This window comes from Raphanus sativus, unplaced genomic scaffold (assembly GCF_000801105.2).
Source record: "Raphanus sativus cultivar WK10039 unplaced genomic scaffold, ASM80110v3 Scaffold2017, whole genome shotgun sequence".
Taxonomy (NCBI): Eukaryota; Viridiplantae; Streptophyta; class Magnoliopsida; order Brassicales; family Brassicaceae; genus Raphanus; species Raphanus sativus.
This window is the reverse complement of record NW_026617326.1, coordinates 1-16,784: the sequence shown is the minus strand read 5'-3', so window position 1 is coordinate 16,784 and position 16,784 is coordinate 1. Positions and strand designations below refer to the sequence as shown.

The following is a 16,784-nucleotide window of genomic DNA, read 5'->3' as shown; positions in this document are numbered from 1 at the left end:
CCTCTCTCTCTCTCTCTAGTTAGTTTTTTTTTTATAATTAGTTTAGGTGGTTAGTATAGGGAATTAGTTTAGAGAATTAGTTTAGGGAATTAGTTTAGGTGGTTAGTATAGAGAATTTTTTTTAAAAATAATTAATTAATAGTGTTGTGATTTTTAATTATTTTTTTTTTAAATAATGTAGATCATGGCTCCTAGGAAAAAACCACCACCGACTTATGATGAGATGTTTGGCGACGGTGCCGGGACGTCTTCTTCTTCCGGCGGCCGAGCATCTTCTGATGCCGTTCCGGACTCTCAGACATCTCAGAGAGTTTGGAGTCCTCCTCCCGCACCTCACATGGCTCCACCTCCGCCACCAGCAGCTCAGATGGCTCCACCTCCTCCACCAGCAGCTCCGCAGGAGCCCATTCCAGGGGTAGATGTTCATCCAGACTTGCGGGTGCCTCCTCATGCACCATACGCAAGATATACAGTGGAGGATTTGCTTTCCGCGCCTGGACGGGAGGGTATGGACGTTTTGGACCCCGATAGACCGCCGGGTACTTATTGGTAAGTAAATTTATAATTTAAAAATTTCAAATCATTTTTATATATTTTATTAACAAGTTGGTTCAATTTGCAGGTTTGGTGCCAACAACCGTGTTTCCCGGAGCGTTTCAAAGACGATGAAGGGATACCTCGACGGAGCTTATCCAAACTGGAGCTTGACTCCAGATCACGTCAAGACCACTTGGTTTAAACAGTTTGCGGTAATTTTTCAATTTTCTTTTTTATATTTAATTTTATTATTTTTATTAATTATTAATAATTAATTATTAATGGTTTCATATTTTTGTTTGTTTCAGCAAAGGTGGAATTGGTCCTTAGGAATCACCGAAATGGTGAAGAAGGAATTCGAGGCAAAGGCGAAGACTCGCCTTACCAACACGGTCTCGGATTGGAAGGATAAGTGGGAGATCTACGGTTATGACGGGAAGCCCACTGGGGTCACCAAGGATGTATGGGATGGCCTCATCGCCTTTTGGAAGCTACCCAGCTCAATCAAGAAGGCCAACTCCTGCTCTGCTTCCCGTAGGACCAAGGATAAAGACGGGAATTTGCCTATGCTTCATACCACCGGGCAAAAACCTCATGCCGGGATCCGTCTCGACGCTGTAAGTTTTAGTTGAAATATTTATTTTATTAATAAATTTGAATTTCAATATTTAATATTTTATTATTGGTTTTGTAGTTTGAGAAGACCGGAGTCATGCCATCTTTGTCCGACCTCTTCAAGATGACTCACGCCAAACCGGACGGGACTTTTGTTGATCCTGCATCCGAGAAGCTCTTCAACACTGTGGCTGCTCGGGTTGATGAGCGGGAGACGCAACTTACCCAGCAGTCTCCGGATGGATTACCCGTCAAATTGACGACGGAAGAGGTCGACAGGATCTTCGAGGAGGTAAAATTTAAAAGCTTTTGTTTAAATTAATTTTACTATTTCAACAATATTAACTATTTAATATTATTTTTTGTAGGTCGCTCCAAGAAAGAAGGGTCGGACGGTGGGAATCGGTTCTGTAAACGAAGTCGCAAGGGCGACTTCGTCTTACTCTTCTAGACAGGCCCAAGAGACTTCTCAGATGCAGGCTCGATTGGATACCCAGCAGGAGCGTTTAGACTCTCTCGAGAACCTGTTGGATATTATGGCGATGGGGAACCCCAACATGCAGAGAGCGTTGGCGGCCAGACGAGAAGCTCTCGGGATGCAACAACGGGATCCCGAATCTACCGATCCAGTGGGAGCGGGAACGAGCGGAGAGGGACCGAGCGGGACCGGCTACTTTGATGATGTATCGCTCCCGTAGATTTTTATTTTTATAATTTTGTTTTGTAAAATATTAAAACTTAAATTTTATTTATGGAATATTTATTTTCTAAACAATTGTTTTTTATTATTTGAAATTTTAATTTTTATAATTTCCAAATTTATTATAAATAAAAATAAAATAATAAATGAAATTAATATAATTAATATAATAAATAAAATAACGATGTAAATTCGTCGTAAAGTTTACAACGAATTTACATCGAAGTACTCGTAAATACGATGTAAATAATTACATCGAGTTTACAACGAAGGAGATGTAAAGTCGTCGTAAATTTTACAACGAATTTACATTGAATGTTTACATCGAATTTACATCGAATTCTTTACAACTTCTTTACGACGAATCTTTACGAGTTAGTTACAACGAGGCTTTACGTGGACATTACGACGAATGCTTTCCTTCGCCTTTACGACGAATTCATTAACTCGTAACCGTTACGTGGCGTTTACGACGAATCTTCTTTTACGACGGACGAATAACAACGAATCGCTTTTCGAGGTAAATTCGTCGTAATCCCCCTTTTACAACGAATTTACAACGAATATCGCCCTGGTAAATAATATGTTTTCTTGTAGTGGTTTCTTTTTTAAGGATAATCTGCTTATTCCAGTTCAACAACAACCATCCATTATTTATATTTTTAAGGTTTATCTCTATAGGATGTTTCTTATTAAATTTCTTAGTTTCCTCTGTAATCATTTGCTTGTTTTGATAAGCAAGTTTGAGTTTTGTTCCTCTTCTTCCTCTGCATTGTATTTTCCTTAGTTCCTCAACTAATTTTTTCTTGGTCTCTCTGAAAGTATAAATTTATGCTTTATGTTTTCTTGCTTTCAGATCAACCGATAGAGAGACGTGCGTCACAAACAAACCAAACAAAAAAAATGAGCAACAACGTTTGTTTCCTTGTGTTCTTGGGTTGTCTTGGTGTTACTTCTGCCACCAACCTGGAACAAACCACTATTGTAATAGACGGTACACGCCAAATCGCTGAGATCGATGACAACTTTGTCTGCGCAACACTTGATTGGTGGCCACCTGAAAAATGCAATTATGATCAGTGTCCCTGGGGCTACGCCTCTCTCATCAACTTGGTAAATATAAAAATAATAAACACCTTTCAAGCTTTGACCACACTTACCCTAATGTTAGTTACTTCATCTAACCGAAAGGTCCTTGTCTTGATGTTTTTCAGAACTTGTCTTCTCCTCTTCTTGCTAAAGCCATTCAAGCTTTCAAGGCGCTGAGGATAAGAATAGGTGGCTCCTTGCAAGATCAAGTGATCTACGACGTAGGTGACTTGAAGACTCCTTGCAGTGGGTTCAAGAAGACTGGCGATGGCTTGTTCGGATTCTCTGAAGGATGTTTGCATATGGAACGTTGGGACGAACTTAACCGTTTCTTCCACGCAACCGGGTATGTAAAAACAAATTAAGCCTACTTACTAGTATAGTAGTAACCACAATGATCTAAACTCTTATTATCTCTGCAGGGCTATTGTGACTTTCGGTTTGAATGCGTTATACGGTAGAGAGAAACTCAGTGGAAATGCATGGGGAGGGGAGTGGGATCACACCAACACTCAAGATTTCATGAACTATACAGTCTCTAAGGGTTATACTATAGACTCATGGGAGTTTGGTATGTATATAACTTGTATCTCTTTTCCTCTGCCTGCTCCGTTCTTTAATAATTTTTTTTTTATTTCTGTTTCTTGGCTCTTGATTAGGTAATGAGCTTAGTGGAAGCGGGATTGGTACAAGTGTGAGTGTAGAGCTCTACGGTAACGACTTGATAGTACTGAAAGATGTAATCAAGAACGTTTACAAGAGTTCTCGGACCAAACCTTTGCTTCTAGCTCCTGGAGGGTTCTATGAAGAAAAATGGTACTCTGAGCTTTTTCGCCTCTCTGGACCTGGTGTTCTTGATGTCATGACTCATCATATATACAATCTTGGTCCAGGTCTTGCATTAATTGGACTTGCTCTCTTTTGTAGCGTTTCTAAACAATGCTGAGTGTTGAGTTTAGGATGAATCTTTTGTTCAGGGAATGATCCAAAGCTTGGGAGTAGGATACTAGATCCAAACTACTTGAGCGGATCAGTTTCAGGAACATTCGAGAACGTTGACAGAACGATTCAAGAACATGGACCTTGGGCTTCTGCTTGGGTTGGAGAAGCTGGAGGTGCTTTTAATAGCGGTGGCCGTCAGGTTTCTGATACATTCATCAACAGCTTCTGGTAAGAAAGCATATCATTAAATCTTTTCTTTCTTTGATGATATTATAACCAAAACCTGTTCCTTCCTTCTTAGGTATCTAGATCAGTTTGGTATGTCGTCTATGCACAACACTAAAGTATACTGCAGACAAGCCTTGGTTGGAGGTTTCTATGGTCTGCTCGAGAAGGAAACGTTTGTTCCCAATCCAGATTACTACAGGTAAGTTCATAACCAACATTATTTAACTTAGTCATTACATAAACTTCTTGATCTCAAACAAAGTAAACACTTACCTTTTTTTGTATCCAACCAGTGCGCTACTTTGGCATCGTTTGATGGGTAAAGGCGTTCTCGGCGTTCAGACAAATGCATCAGAGTATCTACGGACATACGTTCATTGTTCCAAAGGAAGAGTGAGTGTGTGTGTATATCTTTATCTCTCTTGTCTATAAGCGATCCTCTAGTTTGTTGACCATGGAATCTATCATATCATCTCAGACGGGGATAACGATTCTTCTGATTAATCTGAGTCAGCAAACGACGTTTACAGTAGCAGTCAGCAATGGCGTGAAGGTGGTTTTGCAGGCAGAATCAACGAAGAGGAGATCTTTCTTGGAAACGATCAAGAACAAGGTTTCTTGGGTAGGAAACAAAGCTTCTGATGGATATTTGAACAGAGAAGAGTATCACTTGAGACCAAAAGACGGTGACTTGAGGAGCAAGATAATGCTCTTGAACGGTAAGCCTTTGGAACCAACGGCCGCTGGAGATATCCCAAAGCTTGAACCGGTTCGTCACGGCGTGAGATCTCCCGTTTATATCAATCCATTGTCCATCTCGTTCATTGTGTTGCCTACCTTTGATGCTCCTGCTTGTTCATGAAGACAATGATGATCTTTTGGTAACTTGTTAAAAAAAAAAAGGAAAACTTGAATAACAAAGTGTTCTTTTCTTGGTTGCATAAACAAATACATTAATAACTGGTTTATTCCAATCCATATTCTTATAATTTGATTAAGGATAAATATAGATTAATGGAGTGTGTCTAACTCTATACAATATGAAGAAGAAAAAAAAACACTTTGTAGTCTTATGTTGTCTTTTCATTTGCAAAGATCAAGACCATACAAAACATCAATAGTGAAGAAAGCTAAAGTGGAACCATCTCTGAGGAGGTAGGTCTGAGACATTTTTCTCTATAACCTCCTTCCTAGAACTCTTCTTCTACCTCGTCATCACACAGCAAAATCAGCATCAGAAACTTCAAGAACTTTGTGGGTACCAATTGGGTTTACCCCTTGTTTGAACATGTTGCCTTCAATGTACCTGAAAAATTATAAACAGGTCTCAGTGAAGGCTGAAGAAAAAGTAAAACCAAAAACTTGTCTGCACCATGATGAGTCGTCAGAAACTCGCGTTCCCACTGTTTAAATTCTTATACTCGGAGAACTCACATTTCTTTGAGGAAAGGATGCTTGTAGAAAGCGTCTGGGATTCTCCCAGTGAATTGGTTGTGATCAAGATACCTGGTTTTCATAATGAGCCCATGAGAATGCATATTTTATTTGGGACTGTGAGCAAAATCTGAGATAAAGCTAAAAAAACTTACAGGAATGTCAGCTTAGGAATATGAGCAATGGCGAAAGGAATGTTTCCAATAAACTTGTTGTAAGACAGGTACCTACATAATAAAGTAAGAGTTATCCCCAGAACATGGTTTGTTTTTCAGATATCTTAATGTGCAGTGTGTTAGGATGCTTACACAATCTCTAAGCTTGTAAGATTCGATAGCTGAGCAGGGATTCCTCCACTCAAATAGTTATTGTTCAAGTACCTAAATGATCAGAGGTTTTAGAAAGAGAAAAAACTCAGTGTGTATAATAATAGAAAAGAGAGAAGCAAAGAGGAGATTTATGAAGGGGATGCTTACAGGTTGCGAAGAGATGGGAAGCTACCATCAAAACGGATGAGCTCCCTTATAGTTCCCACCAAATGATTGTTACCAGCATCTCTGAAAAAAAAAAAGAAAACCAAAAACACAGATGTCAGTAGTGTTAAAAGACTAAAAACTGTAACATAGGAAGATGAGAAGTGGGTGTTATACAGATGGCGGAGGTTTTGAAGCGTCCCCAGTTCAGCAGGAATTCTACCAATGAGACGGTTTTCTTGAAGGTATAGATACCGAAGCTCGGGAAGAGCAGCCAGTTCCTTTGGAATTTCTCCCTTGAAGCTATTGAAGCTCAAGTACCTTACCAACAAAAAAAAAGAAAAGGAAAACATGATTTTCATTTTTTGAAGGCAAATGGACAGACAATCATCAGAAGCTAAAAAACAAGAGGGTAGACTTACAAATGCGTTAGTCTCTTGAGCTCCCCGATCTCAGGGGGAATCACATCTTGCAGTTTGTTCCACCTCAGGTTTCTAATTGGGTTACAAGAGAGTAAATGATATGATGAGATACAAATAATAACACATAACATCTTTAAATACAAATCTGTGTTTCCTGAAGAAGAAACTTGGATACTATCCCGAGTTTGGTCTCTCAGAACGGATAAACAAAGATAAAAAGAGAGAGGAGAAAGGAACATACAGTACTTTCAGGCGTTTCAGTCGTCCAATTTGGGGAGGGATTGGACCAGTGAGCTTGTTGTTATGTAGATCCCTGAAAAAATCAAAAACCATTTTCAATCCAACTACCATCTCAGAAAAAAAACATCAAAGCTCTAACCTTTATCTTGTCTGCAGATAGACATTCAAAGTTGTCTAACATAGATCTATTTAATGTCACACACACACAAAAAAGAAAGAAGGAGCTAGGGAGAAGCATACAGTCTAGTGAGATCCAGAAGGTTTGTTACTGCAATGGGGAATGGTCCAACAATCGAAACGGCGTATACTTCTCTGCAAATCAGAAAAGATCAAAACCAAAATAGTGTTTCAGTCAAGCGAATATAACAGAAGAACAAACCATTAAGTAAGAGAAACTTTGGAACTTACAGTTCAGTGACAACCCTATAGTCACCTTGAGTAGAGCAGGTAACACCAGACCAAGGAGGAAGGTCTCCATCTCCACAAGGATCGTCACCCACCCATGAATACACCACTCTCCACCCCAATGAGGCTTTGATTTCATTCAAAGCTTTCACTGTAAACAAGATCCCGACACAGATTTAACATGAGCTGATAAGACAGAACTCGGACTGAGATTTAGTTACAGACACTATCAATCAGATCTAATCATTGTTCCTACACAAAATTCAGCTCAGCTTTAGATAAGAATTGAAACCCAACCAAAAAAATTAAAATCTGTTAAAGAGCTATAAACGATCCGTACCGTCTCGCTTCAACGTCTTGGAGTGAGTGAGAGCAACGAGGAGAGACAAGACGAAGATTACAAGTAGATCACAGCGAGATGCCATGGTTTCTATTTTCGCTTAACAGCTCAAGTGTGAATAAGAACAAAACGGATCTAAGAGGCGAGCGATAATATACAGGAAACCATTTTTTCTTGTCCGAATACGTGTTTTTTAATACCCGTTTGTTTCTCACCGACGGGTCTGGTAACGACCCGGGTTTGTTCCAGATTCATTCATTGGTTTCGGACCTAACGCGTCCGGTTTGTGCTAATCTCCCTACTACCATGTTAGGCAAATATTAATAATTTAAATATTAGTAAATGGTTTAGATTTAGAATCACAATTTTTAAGTTTTGTGTCTACTCTGTGTTGATTATGTTAATCACTCCTCGAGTAATAGAGATGATTTAGATTCATTCGCCTCACTAATAAATCAACATGTTGGTAGAATATCATAACTCTAGATGAGACCAAGACTAGTGTGCTCATATTGACTAATCCAGAACCGGTTAACCGAGAGCAAGCGTTAAACAAAAGTTGACTTCTTTCTCAAACAGAAGTTAAAACATATCACATACACAACATTTATTATGCAATAATATGTCACAGCAGCAGTTTTGAGACATACAACAAGGTACAAAACCAAAAAACACAAACCCCAGTTTCTCTCAACGGCAAGACTTGAGGAAAAAACAGAGGAAAAAGATAGCAACAAAGATCAGTTCTCTGAACTGCAAGACGTGTCTCCACCAGACGAAGAAGAAGAAGACTCACTGTTAAGCCTCTTCATCTCCTCGTACGCCCACTCCAGCCCGTGACAGTAATGCACCGGCGGATTGAATCTCGTATCACTTATGTCATCAGGCAGAAACGCGCCGTTCTCCACCAGAAACTTCACCGCTTCTCTCTTCCTCTCCTTGGCCGCGGCGTGGAGAGGTGTCCACCCGCAAGAGCCCCACGTCCTGGCATCGATGTTGGCCCCGCGCTCGAGGAGCAGATCCATGACTTCGATGTGACCTCCCTCGGCAGCGAGGTGAAGCGGAGTCACTCCTTTCGACTTGGGTCCCCAAGCTAGAGCGTTCACGTCGAACCCTTGGTCGAGCAGCTGTTTGACGGACTTCAGATCGCCTTTCCGGGCTTTGATGTGGAGCGGAGTCCATCCCCTGTCGTCAACGTTTGATCTTGGGGATCGGCGCCTAAAAGAGTTGCGCCGGAGAGAGAATCCAACCGCCTCTTCTTGGAGCATTCTTGCGTCTAAGCTTTCAGGCAAAGTAAGAGCTAGCTTTGAGAGTAAGATGCGAGCAGAACTAGGAGACTCAGGTAGGTGATAATCAAAGAAGAACTCAGTCAGAAGGATACACTTTATGCTATGAGAGAGCACCAGATTTACATGATCTGGTTTGGTGTAAATCTCACTCAAGAATATCAAGAAGCAGGGACCACTGAAGGAGGCAGAGTTATGGTAACTAACGGGAGTAATTGGCGATGCAGTAAGGGAAAGAGGGATTCAGACCGGGGCCAAAGACACTAAGCTTTTGAAGGATGACAGTAAAAGCCATAGACAGAGGCGAGAACATGAGCATCAACTTTTGAAAAGTCTAATGATTAGGGATCATCATCCTAGTGGAGCACATCGATACTGAACTGTGTAGACTTTACCCCCCAAAATCTCAAGCAAGTAGATAAAAACTGTTGAATCAAAACCACCAAAGATCTGCCAAACAACAAGAAACCAAATTAGTAAAATCAATTGATTTCTCCTAACACAAAACCACATCCCACCCATACCTTCAGCTTAATCTGTAGATAAAATCGAAACAAGGAAACTAATCAAGGCATCAAAGGCTTTTCAAATCCACGCAAATTCTACGAATCCAAATGATGGATAACAACGACGAATAAGCAAATCAATTTCAACGAAAGATGATGACACATACTGAAATCGAGCTCGTACCTTACCCAGCGAGGAGAGAGATAGATAGAGAGAGAGCTGGGGAACTCAAGCTCGGAGTTTATAGATTTTCTTCTCGCTGAGGAATCTATAAGAGTTTGCGCTAGGGTTCTCTCGTCGAAGAATAGATCGAATCGAATTTGGAAGAAGAAGAAGAAGACACAGAGAAGATGAGCTTTGTTTACTATATTTGTGTGCCATCGAATATGCCAGCTCATACAAGGCTTATTATCACTATCAGCCTAATTTTAACGGGCCTTAATATTCGGCCCATTATATAACAACCGGTTTTCAGATTATTTCCCGGTTTAGTTTCTGGTACACGAGGTTTATATCTATGTAGTAGCACAGCTTCGAACGGAACAGAGAATCTCATCTCTAAGCTCGCTTTGTTGACGCAAGGGAGGGAACTAACTACATTCCGGGGTATTCATTCTGGTATGTATATATGGATTTGGAGTTCCTTATCCGTTTAATTCTATGTTAATGGTTGGTGAGTTTGGTCGGACGGATCCTCTTGTGATTCAGCTGCTCTTGTCTCTTTTTTGGTGAAATGTGGTCGGAACCTCTTGTGACTCAGATGTTCTTGTCTAATTCATTGTTTTAAAAAAAAAAGTTTTTGTTGATAATGTTGGGAGAGCTGGAATTGAATGCTGCTGATAATGAATCTCATCACTAGTTAGATTTTTTTTATGCTGATGTTCTTCTTCTTCCCAGTTGATGTATATTCTTATAATGATTCTACGGTATCTAAGCAGCAGGGGTTGGTTTTGCAATGGTAGCGAAATGTCAAGTGATCAGCCTCTGTCGTTCCCTGCTTCGAGCGGGACGTAAATACCCTGACTACAACATCAGGGAGTACACCAAGCGAAGGACCTTGGATGGGTTCCGCATGAACAAGAACCTCACTGACCCGTTAAAGGCCATTGAGGCTTATGATGAAGGCAATGCACAGCTGGAGGCTGTACAGAGGGTTCTCAAGGTTTACTTGGCATATCCTCCCAAGACAAAGAACATCATGGAACTCAAGGTTCAATAGTATTTGTATGTTTCTCATTATTTCCAATACCCTCAAAAGCTATTTGTTTTTTTTTTTTATCATCTTGAAACCATTGGCTTTTGTGTTCTGATTGTGAATAATGATGATTGATGAACTAGTGGTGTTTGACTTATGTGCTTCTCGTCTAATCTTTGTGTCTTTAGCACTGATGCTGTAAAGGTTACATAAATCTAGGATTCAAAAACACTATTCATCTTTATGATACAGAAAAACAACAGCAAGATTGCCTAAGTTTGCACAATAAAGAGTATTGGTTTTTCATCATAATATCAAATGCAAACATAGACAGAAACGTATATAACAATGATAAGAACCGGGTTGAGTTTTAAGCAACGAAGATCAGAGAAGATCGAACAAAAGAGCAAGTAGTGTAGTGACTAGTGAGATCTGTTCATTACTTTCGGAGTAAATGGCGGCCGCGTTGGTTAGATTGTTGGACTCTGAAGTTGAGTTCGTCAACATCATCTTGAAGATGATCAAGTCCTTTATTCTGCTTTTCGATTTCACTTCCCATGTCAACTGCCATGTTCTTTAGCTCTCCCAGTATATCACTCAAATCTGAAAGCCCATCGTCTTGCTTAGCTTTTTCCATCTGCCAATAAACGAGAGTCTAAAACTTAGCAGAGGACTACAGACAATAGACAAAACTTTTGTTCCACAAAAGTTAAAAAGAAGCGTGCCTCCTTGTGCATTTGCATGATGTTCATGCAACTCATACGAGATGCACGATTTGTAGATAGTAATGTTTCTCTGAAAGGAGGGAAAAAAATGAAGAGAGGGAAGATAACTAACCTCCACTCTTTGATATGCATCAGCTGATTCAGGAAGCGGTTCTCTGCTTCTTGATTGTGCTTTAGGTGCTGGGTTCAGTCCCAGTTTCTCCCTTTTCTCCAAGTGGTTAATTCTTCTCGTTGGTGAGTGATCTAACAGAAAGAGAAGCATGCAATCAGGAAAAAGGGCAAAGATATAGCAGCGAGGATAATCGAGTAGGAGCAAGAAAGAAGCAAACCTCTAGTTATGACAGGACCATTTATAGGGCGAGTCTTCTTCGGCTTCCAAGTCTTTGAAAACATACCTCCAAGGCTTCCAAGAAGCTTCTCACCCTGCACATCATAAAAGGACATATAATATAAGTATCTAAATCAACAAAACCTCATGCGTCTCTTGTCATTCTTATTCCACACCAACTAATACTGAAAGATTGAAAAAAAAGAAGCAGCTAGCTTACTCTACTGAGATCATGATCAATTTCAACAGCTTGATGGTGCGTCCTGGTGATCTGCTCGCCCTGCTCGTGCAACATGACCAGAGTCCTAGTAGCATCAGACCTAATATCTTCAGCCACCTTGAGACAGCCCTGCACAGATTTGGTAGTCTCCTCAGCCTTGTAAACAGCATAGCCCTCAAGCTCCTGAACAGACTGGCTTTCAACGCCTCCGGAGTCGCGGAAGTTGTTCTTGTACTGGTACCTGGAGTTAGAGGACTGCTTGGATGAAGAAGTATGAACCTTATCACCATCAAAAGGGTTGGTGGTGGTCATTTCAGCCAAGGAAGGTTCAGAGGAAGTCCTCTTGGAGGGGTTAAGTGTGTGTTTGTTCTTGTTGTTGTTGTCCAGTTCATCATCTGAGTCGAAAGGATTGGGCTTGGAAGATTTGTGGAAACCAGGATCGGCAGAGTGGTGCTTGGGAAGCTTAGCCGGTGATTTCCTCAAACCAAACATTGTCTCGTCGTCTCTCTCTCAAAAGTAATATTATCTCACAGAAAGAATTGGGTTTTGCTAAGTAATAAAACCTTCCCTTCCTGTAGAGAGATCATCAAACACAAACAGTAATCAGGATTTTGATGTTGTGGTTCTAATCACTTTTAAGCTAAGAGACTTAAAAGTAAGACTTTGAAAGAAAAAAAAACAAAGCTTTGAAGTTCATTCAAAGTTTAAAACCTAATTTGTCAAGCAGAAGGTAACGTATGACGCTAATAAGAGTATGATAGCTTCTCTGATTCTCTACGCATCGAAACAACAACAATCGAAAACCCTAAGATCTATAAAACAAGGAGAAATCTGAAATTGAGCACTGAGTGAGAGAGAGAGAGAGAGTAGATCGGGGGTTATACCTACGTGGATAAGCGAAGAAGTGGAGTCGATGAGGAAGAAGAAGATTGGGTTCTTAATGAGAAAAGAGGGACCAAATCAATACGAAGACGAAGACGTAGAAGAAGGGATCAACAAAAGGGAGTTAACGCGGAAACGACTTATAGAATTAGAACGACCCACGAAATTACTAATAAGTTTTTGTTGACGATTAGTTTAACCACGCAGAAATTAAAAAGCAGAAAAATATTGTTCTCATTAGCAGTAAGTAAGCGTGTTAAAACAAAATTATTAAAAATTCAGCAATAATTATACAATTTTGAAATTAACTAAATGTTTAGTTTATCAACCGAAAAAAAAAACTAATTTGCACCCAATGGTTATGATTTCATGAGCCATCCTAATTTCCATTTTGACGTTGCTATCTCGATTTGTCTTCCAGAAAGAACCTTCTCTGTTGAATTTGTCAAATAACACACTCTACCCACATGTGTTTAAAAACAAACAAAAAACATATTCTACCCACAAAATATCCTACTTGAACAGTTTTTAAATTGTTTGACATTCATGCTTTAGTATTTTTCAGAAGAATTATACAATTTGACATTTTATCTATAAGAAAACGAAATTTTAAAACTTGACAACTTAAATTAATTATTCATATTTTTTTTCTTTTAAACAAGTGTATTCAGTATTCGATTATGGGATTAGTTGATATATAATACCAAGTTAGAATGATTTATTTTAATGGAGAACAAGTTGGAATAGGTTCTGCAAAAACTTTACAAGACTATTTTGATTAATAATACAAATAAACCAGTTGTTTTACTTTTTTTCTTGACCCATTCATTTATTTCTTTCAGTTATGGGCAAAATTTATTTAAATAGGCCACATCTTAATGAACCTTAAAAGAGGCCCATTAATTACAGTTTTGTTAGTCATCACATGACAATGGATACCAGTGAGCCTAAGGCCAATTCTTTCTAACTTAAAGCAAGTTTGGCCCCAGCTTTGCTTCTATACCACGGCAACGTCATTCTTCACCAGAGGAACATGCTTTCTCAAAGTTGCAGCATGCTCCTCACCTGCTATATGTGAATCAAAGTCCATTTGGGTATTGCATACCACATTGCACCAATCACAAACCCTAATTTCAGCTACTGCAACTCCATTCTGCTTCCCTGTCCCCACCACCTCCTCCACACCTTCAGATGCGTTTTCAGACTCGACCAGCGTCTGCTTTGACGTTTTCTCCATGAAAAGGTCTAATCTTTTGACAATCGAGTCAAATCGCTCTCTGCTGCTTATAGACAAAGAGAAGGGCCACTGCTATCAGAAACAAGCAAGATGGTAACTTTTTACTAATTAAAAATACACGACCAAGTCACACAGTTACATCACCTCGCTTCTTTGGGTTCTGCAAACTCAACACTTAGAATCTGTTCATTATCTTTATTATCTACTCGTGCTTTACTGATTTGAGTAACTTCTTTGACGCTCACTTGTGCGTCCTTAGGCACAACAAACTGTAGCTCTTCCAACGCGTCTCTTGGATGATCTTTCTCTTCAAGACTCTGTTCCACAATCTTTTTATCATCAAAGAGAACCTGTACTCAGTGATAAAACAGATATTAGTCTTCACGCTCGTTCAAATCTAATGTAAGCGCTAACTTCTCAACTTGCCTCTGAGTGTTTCTTTACCCCTTTAGCGTGCTTTCGGCCCATCAGGTGAGCCTCAAAGACGGTTGGAGAAAGGCAGATCACACTGCAAATACTACATACATATGCTTTAAGTTCAGCTTTATCTTTAGTCACCTTCTCCTTCTTCATGTCCATGTACTCCTCTGGATGCTCAGTGGTACTTTCAGGATCGCCTGAGTTCATTTCAAGGTTCCCGTTTGGCATACTCTCAAACTCCTGGCTTAAGTTTGCATCTTGTGAGACTTCTGGTTTCTTGAAAATGGCATCAATCCCATCCCTGTCGGATAGCATCCATGACCAATAGAAATGAGAAACACTTCGATTTATCATAATTAAAGACGTCAAAGTTGGAAGGTTCTTACATAGATTCTTGAGGGGCAGAAAACTCGGGGTTTAGTTCGGTGAAGATACACTCTGCATTTGGAAGAGATTTGTGATCATTCTCTCCTACTTCTTCTATAGTTTGAAAAAATTCTTCAACACTCCTCTCAGAGCTGGTGGCACATCTCTCTCCCAGCTCCTCTCTTTGGTCATCTAAGTAGTCGATGTTCTCAGGTGCCTCTACAGGCTTGATTTGGAGCTCCTTTGTCATATCTCTCGGGAAACCATTATCTCGAATGATTTCCTCTTGTTGTATTTGTTGACCATCAAGCAGAGCCTGTTTCAACAATGATAATGTATCATCAAAACGTTGAGAGTCTAGAGCTGAGGCCAAAATAGACTCCCAAAACAAATTTTCATCTGACTTTTGGTTCGTGTCAGCTTACCTCTGTGTGCTTCTTAAACTTAGCAGCATGCTTCCTTCCCTTATGATGAGACTCGTACACGGAAGGATGTGCACAAACGACATTGCAAACAGCGCAAACATATGGTTCATATTTGCCTTCAACCACTGTACTCTTCTTCTCCATCTTTTTGGTCATGTCCCCCTCGAGATTCTCAGTCGGTTCTGCAGGTGCATTATTCTCTGGCTCACCTGACTCTATTTCCGAGCCTTGTTTGAGCATGTCCTCCAACTTCTCGATTTCAATATCATTTTGCGTAGGTTCTAGCTTCTTGAGTATTGCTTCAAAACACTCCCTGTTACACATAATATCATTAGATCAGAATATACTTAAAACATGTGACGGTAAAGAAGAAGGCACAATCGAAATTAAATATTACCTGACTTCTTTAGGCACATGAAAGTCGCGGCTTAGTTCACTGAAAACATGATGTACACTGAGAGGAGGAGGAGCTACACCACCATTCTTGTCCAGCCTTTCTTTAAAATCCTCCCAGAACTCTCTTCCACTCTTTTCAGACTCTTCTTGGGCATCCCGAGACTTCGGGTTACTACTGTCTTGAACAATTTCTTCAATGTCTTTAGCATTCACCACAGCCTGCCACAAAGTCAAGTCAAAGTCAACCAAAACCATATTTTCAATTTCACATCTGGACTCAAATATCAAATATTTAAAAAACTTGCCTCTGCTTGCTTCTTCACCACACTGGGCGAACCGCAAAGCGCAACCATCTCAACTCCTGCTTCAACTACCTTATTCTCAATCTCTGTCTCCTGCTCATGACACCCACTTGATGCTCCTGCAGCTATGTTTTCGGGCTCACCAAACTTCTTCTGAGGCTCCATTCTTTTTGTCTCCTGTTGATTTAGTTCTCTCAGGATTCTTCTGAGTTTCTTCCGCGCAGCCTTACTAGTACCACCAGACCCTGAGTCCATCGCTTGTGTGGACAAAACATGCTCAGAAACAGAAACAGAAACGTCTTGGCTGGATGTTTCAGAACCAGAGGAACAACAACAACAACAGCTTCGTGCGGATGGACAACCACTTGCAATTAAGCTCTTCCACATCCACGAGGTCCTCGCAGAAGCAACCAAGAAAGGCGAAGTTTGAAGAGGATGCGCGAGGAGAATGTTGTATCTCCTCATCCGGAGACGGTTAAGAGCATAAGAGAAGTCTCCATCACCGGAGATGAGCATCAAGTTAGCAGGAGCAGGATTCTCCAACACCCACAAAAGCATATCCACCAGAATCTTCTTATCACTCGCATCTTTCTTTCCTGTGTTTAGAAAGACAAAGACTTTATACTAAAATCACATCCCTTTGAACTAAAGTATCAGTTTTTAAGATCAAAGAGGTTTAGACGAACCGGAGGGGACGTGGTTAAGAGAGATTCCAGAGGAGGAGAGAGCTTGCTGAACAGCTTTGGGGATGAGATCTGTGTTGCCATAAGCATAGATGGAGAGAGGACCACGGTAGTTCAAGTTCACCAGCGCTGAGTTTAGCTTCTGAGAGATGGTATGAGCTTCCCAGCCCTTGGGAACAGTGCAGTTCTCGATGTCCCACCAAACCGACGTTTTAGCAGTCGCGTACTCTGCCTCCGCCGTGTGGGTGATGATTGAGTCGAAGCACATGACTTTTTTTAAAAAAATTATCAGTGATGAAAGTTGAAAGCTTTTATCAAAAACCTACTTGTATAGCTTGAAAATGATCTTTTTTTTTTGGCAACAGCTTTAAAATGATCTACTTCCTC

At 40.2% G+C, this 16,784-nt stretch overlaps 6 protein-coding genes across 10 annotated transcripts; 2 read left to right on the top strand and 4 right to left on the bottom strand.

The window, feature by feature from the left end:
* Positions 1 to 2,255: 2,255 nt before the first annotated feature.
* LOC108805377 (heparanase-like protein 2) lies at positions 2,256 to 5,049 on the top strand. 2 transcript variants are annotated; one of them, XM_056999698.1, is made up of 9 exons: positions 2,256 to 2,626; positions 2,709 to 2,965; positions 3,067 to 3,287; positions 3,364 to 3,512; positions 3,601 to 3,834; positions 3,919 to 4,111; positions 4,185 to 4,310; positions 4,405 to 4,504; positions 4,590 to 5,049. In XM_056999698.1, exons 2-9 carry the CDS (start codon positions 2,756 to 2,758, stop codon positions 4,971 to 4,973), a joined length of 1,617 nt encoding a protein of 538 aa, XP_056855678.1. In that variant the 5' UTR covers positions 2,256 to 2,626; positions 2,709 to 2,755; the 3' UTR covers positions 4,974 to 5,049. The 2 variants fall into 2 exon arrangements, with proteins under 2 accessions (XP_056855678.1, XP_018432910.1); XM_018577408.2 differs by having other exon boundaries at positions 2,256 to 2,965.
* A 26-nt stretch (positions 5,050 to 5,075) lies between these two features.
* Positions 5,076 to 7,503, bottom strand: LOC108805376 (probable leucine-rich repeat receptor-like protein kinase At1g35710; the record flags this gene model as incomplete). Its single annotated transcript, XM_018577407.2, is given in 11 exon segments — positions 5,076 to 5,417; positions 5,546 to 5,617; positions 5,701 to 5,772; positions 5,854 to 5,925; positions 6,022 to 6,102; positions 6,196 to 6,339; positions 6,441 to 6,512; positions 6,682 to 6,753; positions 6,921 to 6,992; positions 7,089 to 7,236; positions 7,426 to 7,503. Coding segments are annotated over 11 exon segments (974 nt in total), but the record flags the coding sequence as incomplete, so codon positions are not given.
* A 514-nt stretch (positions 7,504 to 8,017) lies between these two features.
* LOC108859583 (phytochrome-interacting ankyrin-repeat protein 2) lies at positions 8,018 to 9,564 on the bottom strand. 3 transcript variants are annotated; one of them, XM_056999700.1, is made up of 3 exons: positions 9,402 to 9,564; positions 9,236 to 9,313; positions 8,018 to 9,161 (listed from the first exon to the last, which is right to left on the bottom strand). In XM_056999700.1, exon 3 carries the CDS (start codon positions 8,691 to 8,693, stop codon positions 8,166 to 8,168), a length of 528 nt encoding a protein of 175 aa, XP_056855680.1. In that variant the 5' UTR covers positions 8,694 to 9,161; positions 9,236 to 9,313; positions 9,402 to 9,564; the 3' UTR covers positions 8,018 to 8,165. The 3 variants fall into 3 exon arrangements, with proteins under 3 accessions (XP_056855680.1, XP_018488993.1, XP_056855681.1); XM_018633491.2 differs by lacking the exon at positions 9,236 to 9,313; XM_056999701.1 differs by lacking the exon at positions 9,236 to 9,313 and having other exon boundaries at positions 9,407 to 9,564.
* Positions 9,565 to 9,819: 255 nt separating this feature from the next.
* On the top strand, positions 9,820 to 10,576 carry LOC108805302 (uncharacterized). Its single transcript, XM_018577314.2, has 2 exons — positions 9,820 to 9,836; positions 10,157 to 10,576. The coding sequence occupies exon 2, from the start codon at positions 10,174 to 10,176 to the stop codon at positions 10,435 to 10,437; it is 264 nt and encodes an 87-aa protein (XP_018432816.1). The 5' UTR covers positions 9,820 to 9,836; positions 10,157 to 10,173; the 3' UTR covers positions 10,438 to 10,576.
* A 28-nt stretch (positions 10,577 to 10,604) lies between these two features.
* On the bottom strand, positions 10,605 to 12,785 carry LOC130494412 (SNAP25 homologous protein SNAP33). Its single transcript, XM_056999699.1, has 5 exons — positions 12,571 to 12,785; positions 11,687 to 12,258; positions 11,468 to 11,561; positions 11,251 to 11,381; positions 10,605 to 11,050 (listed from the first exon to the last, which is right to left on the bottom strand). The coding sequence occupies exons 2-5, from the start codon at positions 12,176 to 12,178 to the stop codon at positions 10,853 to 10,855; spliced, it is 915 nt and encodes a 304-aa protein (XP_056855679.1). The 5' UTR covers positions 12,179 to 12,258; positions 12,571 to 12,785; the 3' UTR covers positions 10,605 to 10,852.
* Positions 12,786 to 13,394: 609 nt separating this feature from the next.
* On the bottom strand, positions 13,395 to 16,733 carry LOC130505090 (uncharacterized). 2 transcript variants are annotated; one of them, XM_056999696.1, is made up of 8 exons: positions 16,401 to 16,733; positions 15,718 to 16,310; positions 15,414 to 15,631; positions 15,017 to 15,329; positions 14,612 to 14,907; positions 14,232 to 14,526; positions 13,950 to 14,155; positions 13,395 to 13,848 (listed from the first exon to the last, which is right to left on the bottom strand). In XM_056999696.1, the coding sequence occupies exons 1-8, from the start codon at positions 16,663 to 16,665 to the stop codon at positions 13,566 to 13,568; spliced, it is 2,469 nt and encodes an 822-aa protein (XP_056855676.1). In that variant the 5' UTR covers positions 16,666 to 16,733; the 3' UTR covers positions 13,395 to 13,565. The 2 variants fall into 2 exon arrangements, with proteins under 2 accessions (XP_056855676.1, XP_056855677.1); XM_056999697.1 differs by having other exon boundaries at positions 13,395 to 13,845.
* Between the last annotated feature and the right edge of the window lie 51 nt (positions 16,734 to 16,784).